General features: G+C 34.3%; 1 protein-coding gene across 9 annotated transcripts in view; it reads left to right on the top strand.

The window, feature by feature from the left end:
* Nucleotides 1-1,724: 1,724 nt before the first annotated feature.
* Nucleotides 1,725-10,889, top strand: part of LOC125655497 (inositol 1,4,5-trisphosphate receptor type 1-like) — a 118,679-nt gene continuing 109,514 nt past the window's right edge. For 6 of the 9 annotated variants that reach the window (XM_056143597.1, XM_056143593.1, XM_056143595.1 and 3 more), the window contains exons 1-2: nt 1,749-2,078; nt 10,023-10,093. In XM_056143597.1, coding sequence (XP_055999572.1) covers nt 1,996-2,078; nt 10,023-10,093 — 154 coding nt within the window. In that variant the 5' untranslated portion in view covers nt 1,749-1,995. Of the gene's footprint in view, nt 2,079-10,022; nt 10,094-10,889 lie in introns of all 9 variants that reach the window. The other 3 variants (XM_056143599.1, XM_056143592.1, XM_056143601.1) reach the window with 2 other exon arrangements.

Raw genomic sequence — 10,889 nt, 5'->3', positions numbered from 1 at the left:
AGTATATGTATAAAAAGCATCATTAAATTTCAAACCAATTAGCTATGTTTGCTGTTTCAAATAAAAGCTGTATAGTATAAGAGTTTTTGAAAATAATTTAAATATAATTAAAATAAATGATGGTAGTAAATTAATCATGTAAATATTTAAAATTACATTGCTGATGGAATTTACTAAAAAAAAAAAAAATAATAAAAGTAAAAATAGAAAAGAAAGGTCTATTGAGCCATGCAGACACACACATAAACGCTGCATAGATAAAAAGAGCAGAAGCAACATATAAAGCCATATACACTGGACCTAAGCTCTGCATGATTTACACTTACATGTGGGGCCAGACCAAGTGGAAATAAAACTTTTAAATTGATTTAAGGTGGTAAGATGCCTAGCTTCATTTGGCAAAGAGTTCCAGATCTTAGGAGCACTGTACCTAAAGGATTGCAACCCATACCTGGTTGTCCTGACACTGGGCACAATGGCAGTGTTTGTGTATCTAAAACTGTAAGAGTGATCTTTAAATGCAATGATGTCATGAAGAAACAGAGGGCTGGATTTGTTTATAATTTTATAAGTTTCTATAGCCAGTGTGCGCATACGCCTTACTTTTAAGGTTGGAAGAAGAGATTTATGAAGCAATTCATCATATGTAGAAACATAATCATTATATATGAAACGAAGGGCCCTTTTCTGTAGGTTTTCCATTTTTGTGGTATTCTTCTCCGAGCAGAAGTGCCAGGTAAGGGGGCAGTAGCTAAAATTTGATAAAATAAAGGAATGGTAAATTGTAAGTTTACTTAGACGATTAAGATTGTGTCCTATTCTTTTTAACACATTTAATTGCCTAGCTGCCTTCCTACAGATGTCAGTAATATGGGAGTTGAAATTTAATTGATAATCTATGGTCACCCCTAATAGTTTAACCTCCGATTCACTGCATAGAGTAGCTTCTCCTAAATCAAAAGTTAATTCTAAATCTTTGCTCTTCTTTCCTACTGAAATTGCCTGAAATTTGTCAGGGTTTGCCTTCATTTTGTTGCAATTGAACCAGCTTAAAAGGGATACGCTATCATTTTCCAATGTGGTCTTTAATATATCTGCTTTTTCATGAGAGTAAGAAACAGTGTTGTCATCAGCATAATTATAAATGGAAGAGTCGGAGACAAAGCCGAAAATATCATTTATATAAAGACATTAAACAGTATCAGTCCAAATATCGAGCCCTGAGGAACGCCCTTGAAAACTGGTTGAAATGAACATATTGATATCTTTCACTGAGATAACTTTCCATAAGACTTAAGGCTTCATTTCCAAGACCGTAGTGTTTAAGTTTTAAGAGAAGCAAATCATGGGGGAGACAGTCGAAAGCCTTAGAGAGATCCATAAGAATTGCGGCTACATACTTATTCTCATCCAAGGCTCTCTTCCAGTCTTCCATGATCCTAAGTAAGGTGGACTGACATCCATACCCAGTTCTAAAAGCAGCAAGGAAAGGATGAAATATAGATTCAAAATATTCAGAAAGCTGTATATGGATGGCTCTTTCAAAGAGCTTTGAGATGGCTGTTTTGATAAACATGTACATGTATTTCATCTCTCTCTCTCTCCAAAAAACTCGGAGAGGGTTACATTATTACAATGCAGCTGTATGTATCGGAAACAAAGTATTACAGAGTAGTCTCCCGTTTACTGCTCGTGTGAAAATTCGAATTTCCCGCGTAAATAGCAGTTTTATTAACACAAGGAGGCGCTGTTGGTTTTGCGGAAGAGATTTTGGCGAACGTGTTTTTAGTGATGTTTTGAAAATAAAGCGCTTTGGAATTCTTTACAGATAAAACAGGAATATCGCAGCTGTCAAGTCTTTGAGAATTGTTGAATTATACAGTGAACGTCGTGTCAAGTGTAGCAATTCCCAATGCAGCGATCTGTTCGTGTGTAAAAATGTCAGATCGCGCGAAGCAGACGTTTTAGGCATTTGTGACAGCCATCAGTAAAGTGATGTCGGCGACAGTCCTCCACTTTGGGGACATCGTTTCTCTGTATGCAGAGGGTGGTGTCAGCGGGTTTATATCGACTTTAGGGTAAGTCTATCAAAATGATGCACATACTAACTGACAAAGCGGGGAAGTCTGGTCCTTATCAAAAAGTAAGCATTGTTGAGTTCGAATTTCCTCTTTTTGTATCTCAAGAGAGCAGTTAACGGTAGCTGATGTTATGTAATATGTATATTATATAATACAGCACCATGCGAACTTTGTGCACATATTCTCATGTACAATGCGCATTGTACATGATGTAATGTATTATCTAATATATCTACAAGTAGTAATTGAGGACACTCTGACAGATAAATTATTTTTGATATTAAAATCAAATCACCCATATATCACAAATGAGTTTTATATGTATTCAGTTCAAATCTGATTCAAGCAATCCTGCAATAGAATTTGTATAGATATATAAACATTGGTGCATTTTGTTGTTACAAGTAGACTAGTTGAGTGATGAATTCATGCTTGGAATGATTAAACCTGGTCTTTGTGGTCATTGACAATCATTGTAACATTTCCCAGGTGTGGGTCAGTAGGAACCATTAGCTCTCAGCATTCAGCAATTATCGTAAAGCCATTCAGTTTTACAGGTCTTACTAATATACCAAAATATATGATTGTCTGGTATTGATTTGTGACTTGTTTCTGTTCATCGAGAAATTTGATAAAGCCGTAAAGCATTATACAGTGAAACACCTCTAAAGAAGATCAAATTGTCACAGGGACGACTGTATTACAAAGAATGTGCAGTAATTGTTAAAGTGGTTCTTATATATATACATTCTGCATTAATTAATGCATTTTATTTACTAATATTTAGTGATTTCATAAACTGAAATGGTGTGAGATGCATAATTTCTCTATTGTCTTTGTTTACATTAGATCATTGCAACACATTTTGATTATTAAGATTTAAACTTCTTTTAAAAATATGTTGGATGTATTTGAAAAATCTATTGTGTTTTGTTAGAAGTTTACAGGTGCAATCATTTTTATCATGAATTGTTTATTTAAATTCTTTTGTGTATCATGTTTATTGGGTACAGTAAATGTCCTAGGTAATAACCGGGAATGACCCATAAATGTACCAGCATGTACATCAAAAGAGATAAGATATTCCAAAACCTTTAAAGAGCAAGAACATCTTTCAAAATTTATTATGCCACAAATCAGAAATTATTAGGGTTAGGTCTTGGGGTATTGATCTATTGGTGAAAAGTAAACATGAGATGTATGCAGCGAGGACCTCTACCTGTCGCGTCTATTACAAAAGTCAGTGGGTGTTGTGAACAATCCTGTCTTTAACTGGAGCTGTAGAATTAAGTCCCAAGGGTGATCTCATTGATTTACATCCTAGGGTAAAATTAAAATCTCTCCAGGCTGTTGTTTGTGATACATCTGAGCTTGAGCCTTCTCTGAAAGTCAGCTGGGTGTAGGTGTATTGAAGTGTATATATAATGCTGTGTGTATCCTTTTGAAGTTCCTGTAATGTATGCAGCTGAATGTGTTTATCTATGTTTCAGTCCTGACTTTTCATGTATTTCCTATTCTCATATTGAAGGAATTTTTGATGAAATTACATCATTCAGATATGCCCCAATTAAACTCTGATGAAAGCTAAGGCTACTAATTTAAAAATTGGAAGAAAACCCCCCAGAAAAGCTGCTATATAAGTCCTTTGTATTGGTCAATGTTTATATTCTATGATATCCTTACCTTCAAAGTATATATATATGCAGAATAAAATTGCATGCATAATATTTTTTTAGTAGAAGGAGAAAGAACATTTAAAGTAATGGTAGATCTCTATTTCTCTCTTTGAATTGTGGAAGTATCAACAGTGAAGATTAATAATAAATATCACATCAATGACTGTAAATCACGGGACAGTTTGGGGGTGTTGGTTAGAATCAATACCTATAGTGTAGAAATGTTATTTAGCAGATAATGAGTTTATAGGCTCATTTGTCAAAGATAAGTTTGATGGAGTGGGACTTATAGCCACAGAGTCTGTGGTTGAGACCCTATGTACAAGTGTAAGGCTGGTACACATGCCATTTTTACAGCTAATTCACATACCTGCATGCCCCACATTTGAAATGATGCAGAAAATAAAGATTAGATCATGTAGATGGAGTAAAAACAAATTTAAATACAAGAAAAAAAGAGAAAATTGCACAACAGTGCACTGTTAGATTGGGGGTAAACATTTTGCAATATTTACATTTCCAATGTACATGACGTATCTTTACAAATTGTATTGATAGCCATGCAGGGCCGTCAATCTCTTTGAATTGGGTCCGATAAACGGACCCTTCCCAATTGCCCCCCTCCCCTAAATTCCCCACTTTATCTAGAAATTCCAAATATTGCAAACTATAAAAATATTAAAACATGTTAGTTTCGTATTTACTTATAACTTCTCACGCATTTTCGACAAGGCCCGAAAAGTAAAACTTCCGAATTTAACCCAAAACATCGATAATTTAATTTCCCAATCTAATGGGACCCAGACCCTGTACCAAAAAGGACAGTGACAGCCCTGCAGATAGCCATTTCGTCATGAACGCACTGCAGTGGTGAACAATGCATGTATGAATCTTGATAAATATAGTACATCTATTTTAACAGCTGGGAATTCTAACAGAAATGAAAGTATATAGAATGTAAGTTGAAACCTTTTTTTAATAATTGGATTACGGAATTTTGAAATAAAAATGGGTCGGTCTGTTTAGATATTAAAAAGATGAAAATTAACAATTTGAAGTGCACCTTTATAAATAGAGAAACAAAATAACTAATATTTCGTTCAATCGTTTTATTTAGTACATGTTTTAGACATTATTAAGTCTACCTGCTTTTATGTCTATAGAGAATTGTACATTTAATTTTTAAAAAGAAAAGTTGTATTCTGTACCCAATCAATATTAAAGGCATGCATTCAAATAACTACAAACGGAAATTTTCTACCAATGTAGCAGCAAATGATTTCAACGAAAAGAAAATAAAAAGAACAAGAGACATCAGGAAACATCATAGGCTTGTTGTAAAATCGTCGTAGCTCTACAACACCCACACTGCCATATGATCTGTACTTTCATTTAATACTGGAAGTGAACATTTTAACTCATACAATATTTCAGACTTCAGTAAATTAAGATGTCAATGGTCTATTTTTTGGGAAGTGAATTTGGGAATTTTTAGTCTCAAAATTGGGAAAAATCGACATTTTTTGGCATTGGGAATGGTACCGTTTATCGGTACCACTTATTTAAGGAAAATGATGCTGTGTATGCAGCAGGAATATATATGGTTTAGGGGTCCTCAATTGTTTTAGATTTAAATAATTGTTTATATAATATAAAATAGGGTTTTGGATGACCCCAGAGTGCTTGCCAAACAAAATACTCAATGCATCTTCATATGCAGCAAGGTAAATGACATAGTATACACCTATTTATTCAGACAATAGTAAGTTTATTGTCCCCCTCGACAGCAACTATTTCCCGAGGTGCAGCTTCGGGAAATAGTTGCTGTCGAGGGGGACAATAAACTTACTATTGTCTGAATAGTCAGTAAACAGGTGTTTTATTATATACCAAAGTAGACTTTACTTGTGGCAGACATACCAAAGTGACGTAAACTAACATTCGGCATATTAGATGGAATCGACTGAGGTGATCCGAATGGTAAACTAATTATAGAGTTTGACGTCACAGAAAAGAAAATGCGGGAAAATATTGCATCCGGTAAATAGTTTCGAGACTATTTCCCTAGGGCAGATAGTTCAGAAACTATTTCACGGCTATATAGCGTTTTCCAGAAGAATTAAATAGCAAATTTATTCACCTAACATTTATATATAGCAAAAACATTCTCGAGGTATAATAACGATTGTGGCTTCTTTGCTAGTTAAACAAGTACAACAGAGAGCATAATGGCAAACATTTGCTAGCAGGTATTACTGTCTATGACAGCTTCTAAGTTGTTTTTTGTGAAGAATTCGTTGTTGGGATTATTCGGGTTTATACAATATGTTCGTAGCTTTATTGCAATTAAGCTCAAAATATATAGGTATTTTATGAATCTTTCAGTGTGAAAAAAATGTCACTCAATAGTCGTAAAGTTAGATCATAGGATAGTGAAACCAAGAAGCCGATATTTTTTAAATTTCAAAACTGAAGATTAATTTCCAAGTGAAGAATCAATATCCGCTGACCAACCTGAGAATTTAAGTGACCAGGTGGAAAATCCACGACTTGGTCCACTATTGAAAGCAATCATGATAGTAAGAAAGTCAGTTTTTAAATCGAGACAGGCTACTGACAAACAAATTAAATATGTTGCAGGAGTATCAACAGTTTCGTTTAAAGTCAGCATTTCGCAAATTCTATGATTGGTCGTTATAATGATCTAGTTTGCCAATACAATCTATTATTGCATGGGTAAAATGCTGTCTGGCCTGTTTCATACTGATTGTTAGGCTGTTCTTGGCACACTGATTTTGACTACGGATAACTTCGTTTAACTGATCAAGATATAAAGCTCATGGCGGGTGTGACTGGTTGATAGGGGATGTTAACTCAGGACTCCTAGGCACCTGATCCCACCTCTGGTATATTCCAGGGCTCCGTGTTTGCCCAACTTTCTATGTTGTATTGTTTTTAGGAATTATGAGATTGATCAATGTTTGTTATCTTTAACTTTCAATGGAAGCAGATTTCAAGAATTTTGCTTAAATTTCTGAAAATGATAGAGAGAAAAAAATACCCCGAAAGTATTCAAAATGTAGATGATTTAAGTCCTATCTGATATGATTCAGATGAGGAAAATATTGTCATTTTCAGCCACCACTTACACAGGAGACTGATAAAAGGCCTAATTTCCTTTGGTTAAATCTGACTCGTTCAATGCCTGGGTCATATCTGGCTTTATTTGTTGACATTTTCAATTTTTCTTTACCACCAAAAACAGGAAATTTATGTATGCTTAAGTCGGTAAATAAATGGGTTTTTTTTTTTACTGGTAATTGTCCCAATTTTTACCAAATATCTCAGTTTTCCCAATGTAAATGCATGACCCTGGAAATGAAAGATTAAAAAAAATCCCCAACCTCACATCCGACTGCTGTGCATTCAAGTCTTAACAGGGTTTTAATTTTTTTTTTAGGTTACTTTCCACTAAAACTGCTCTTTTTTTTTAACTAGACATGCTAGAAAAAGGTAAAGTTGAAAAATTCTCAGTTTCAAAATATATATATGTGTTATTGTGTATAATCCTCCACTTTCCATGCTTATCAGATTTCTCTGATGTAACAGGTCATATTCTTCCTTACATGTGACTGAACACACAGATCTCAGATTTATTTTTATATGAAGTATTTAAATTGATATAGATATAAATTTACAAACTAATTTAAACCATTTATAAAAGAAAAATATCAGCATATTAGTTTTTTGTGTGTATCATATTGATCTGTACAATAGTCTTCATGCAGACAGTGATATAGTATTGCTCAAAACATTCATTCTTGAATTAAAAAAAAAAAGAAGATTGTAAAGTTATATAATTATGTTTTCCCTAACATAACACTTGTCAAAGTCATTACCAATCCCGATTAAAAATTATACCGAACTGAAAATAAAGTTTCATACCGCGTGTATTGATCCGACTATAAATAAAGTTTCATACCGTGTATTGATCCGACTATAAATAAAGTTTCATACCGTGTATTGATCCGACTATAAATATACCGTAGTGAATCGATACTGGTGAATTGTTTCACTTCTATGGCATATATATTTGATCTGCATAGTACCTTGGACTTAAAGGACGTAACTTTTACATGTTTTAAAACTGCATACCGATACCTTGAATGAATTATCAAAATTGTATGGCAGATTTGATACTTTAGACTGGATCTGTATGGAATGTGTTGATTTAATTTTTAGCACCCTAATTTATTACATTTGTGACCTGTTTTGTCTAATCAGTGTGCGAGACAACCATACTAAGTAAGGGCTAGGTATTTCCAGTGGCAGATCCAGCAGAGGGCGGGAACTGGGTGCAGGGTGTGTGTCAGGACGCCCCCCCCCCCCCCCCCCCCCCCTCATCAGAGAAGTTTGCTAAAAAGGTAAAAGTATGCACTTTTCGGTGCCCCCCCCCCCCCTTTGAAAACCAAATATATGGTAGAACCCCCCCCCCCCCCCACCTCCTTAAAAAAATTCCTGGATCTGCCACTGATATCAAACTGGTATATTTTGTTTGACACAATATTTATATTTTTTGAAAATAAATATTAACAACAAATTTAAGTAACAACTCATTTTAACTTTATGACAAGGGATGATTTCAGCTTCTTCATGATCAGCCTTCCATATTTATGAAGCAATATTCCATTATCACCAGCATGTGGTGTTTATATCTCTCAACTGATTCGATACTCAAAAGCTTGTTCTGCATATGATAAGTTTCTAAATCAAGGCAGGCAACTGACAAACAAGTTGATGTTACAGGAGTTTCAACAGTGTCATTTAAAGTCAGGATTTCACAATACTATATGGTCGTTATGATGATCTAGACTATTGAGGCAGGCTATACTGACAAACAAGTTGATGTTACAGGGGTTTCAACAGTCTCATTTAAAGTCAGCATTTCACAAATACTATGGTCGTTATGAGGATCTAGATTGCCAATTTTTTATACAACCTATCACAGTCTTCACGAAAACATTTAAAACTTGCTGGCCAGTCGGACCAGTGAACTGCCTGAATTTACTGGCCCACAGTGAAATTTACTGGCCCTTTAAATTTTCATATGTTTATCACATGCATTATGGAATGCATTGTAAAATTGTATAATTAATTTACTGAAACTATGGTTATTACTCGTATCCATATCCACCCTAAGACATCCTTTCTGTCGATACCAGAAAAACAACACTGTACACGGTATTTTCTCTCTCTTCGCCCACAAACAACAAGACTACAAATTCATGTATTTTTCACAAACATGAAAACAGCCTGAGTGCACCTTAGGAAGTAGCTTTCTCTACTAACATCAAATGTAAATGATTATTTATATAAACTATAGAAATTACATAAAATCAGAGATAACTGCAATTGTTGAAGTTCATTTTAATTGGACAATGCAATAAAGCAGCAATTACAGGTGTGCGGTGCGATACATAACGCGACCATTTTAATTTGTTGTTTCTACAAGTTGTTCGTTTAATATTCACATGATCAACGTACAAGTTATCTAGACAATTACAAGTATAGTTATCGTTCTTTACGAAATAAACAGACCACAATGTCCAAACACTTACTTTATGTGCTATTTTTTAATTATTTTTTTATTTTGATGGTAAATTTAAGCAAATACGACATTTAGAATATCTAAATCCAACATTATGTTTAATGTGACAAGTTTACAAAAAGTCTACAAGCCCATCGGACTTTCTGATTGTTAATTTTCACTGACCCGACCGTAAAATTCACTGGCCTCGGTCTTCGGACCACTGAGTTTTCGTGAAGACTGCTATCATTTGATGAAATGCTGATTTGAATTAATGTTGCTTATATATATAGATACTGTATGTATTTAAATGCGAACGTTCAAGAATTCTAAATTGTTACGATGAAGAAAAAAATTATTGGAATAAAAGATCAATATAACTTCCTTGAACTGCACTGATTTTAGTGGGTCGATCGGCACTTCACCTACAGCTGGTGACATCTCAATATGGGTGAAAAAATCTGGAAGGGACATGCATGTAAAACACTGCATGGCCTTGAGGCTATTTCACACCTTGTTGCTCAGGTGTGTGTGTGTGGTGTGAAGCAAAATGCTTGTATCAATCAGCACTCAATAACTATAGGGTGCAATTAAAGTACTAATTACCACACAAAACACCACTTTTTCCCCCTCTGAATGTAGCCTCTCTTGTTACCTTCTTTTACCTCTCTCTTACAGACTGGTTGATGACAGATGTGTGGTGCAGCCAGAAGCTGGTGACCTCAATAATCCTCCAAAGAAATTCAGAGGTATAACACTATAGCTTGTACTTAAGAGAAAACACTGATACAATGTTTATTTTATCCCCCCTCCCCCCTTTTTGTCTCCCACTTTTTAAGAAGTGCAGGGACATCAAATCCCAAACATCAGTGTGTGACAAAAAATTTGAAAATCCGTGTAGAAACAGAGAGTGCAGAGTTCATTGATCACAGGTTTTAAATTGCATGTTCATACCATCAATAGATGATCTTGTTTCGGCCATTATAGAAATAAGTGATAGTGCATGCTATTCATGATCAACATTTTGAATTGGAATGGCCAATTTGACATATATTACACAGTTCTGAACATCTGCAGTTTTACTATTTTTCTTTTTGATTTCATGTCATATTGATAAATTGACAAAAAATTACGATAATAAGTTATATAATTAACCATAGTGTTGGGATGATATACTGTTATATAATTGCATTGACTGTTGAACAAAAGTGGATTATTCTTGATGAATAATGACATAATTATATTGCATGTAAATAATGTATAAATGTGGACTGATAGCAATAGATGCGAAATTCAGTAAAATGAATATATACTTCTTGATCAACCAATGCACCCTATATAGCTACCATATTGATGCTGCATGATTATATATATTTATACTGATCAGAACTCTTACATATGATGATGATGCTGAATTCTGGATGAAATGCTGCAATTTGTGCAGGGTATTGTACTGCAAATCACACCATTTTATTAGCGAGAACTTTATGTGCATATATAATTATGCTTATAGATTTTCTCAAATTGAAAATGAAGTAAAAATCG

This window comes from Ostrea edulis, chromosome 7 (genome assembly GCF_947568905.1).
Source record: "Ostrea edulis chromosome 7, xbOstEdul1.1, whole genome shotgun sequence".
NCBI classification, from domain to species: Eukaryota; Metazoa; Mollusca; class Bivalvia; order Ostreida; family Ostreidae; genus Ostrea; species Ostrea edulis.
This window is presented reverse-complemented; position numbering and strand designations above follow the sequence as displayed.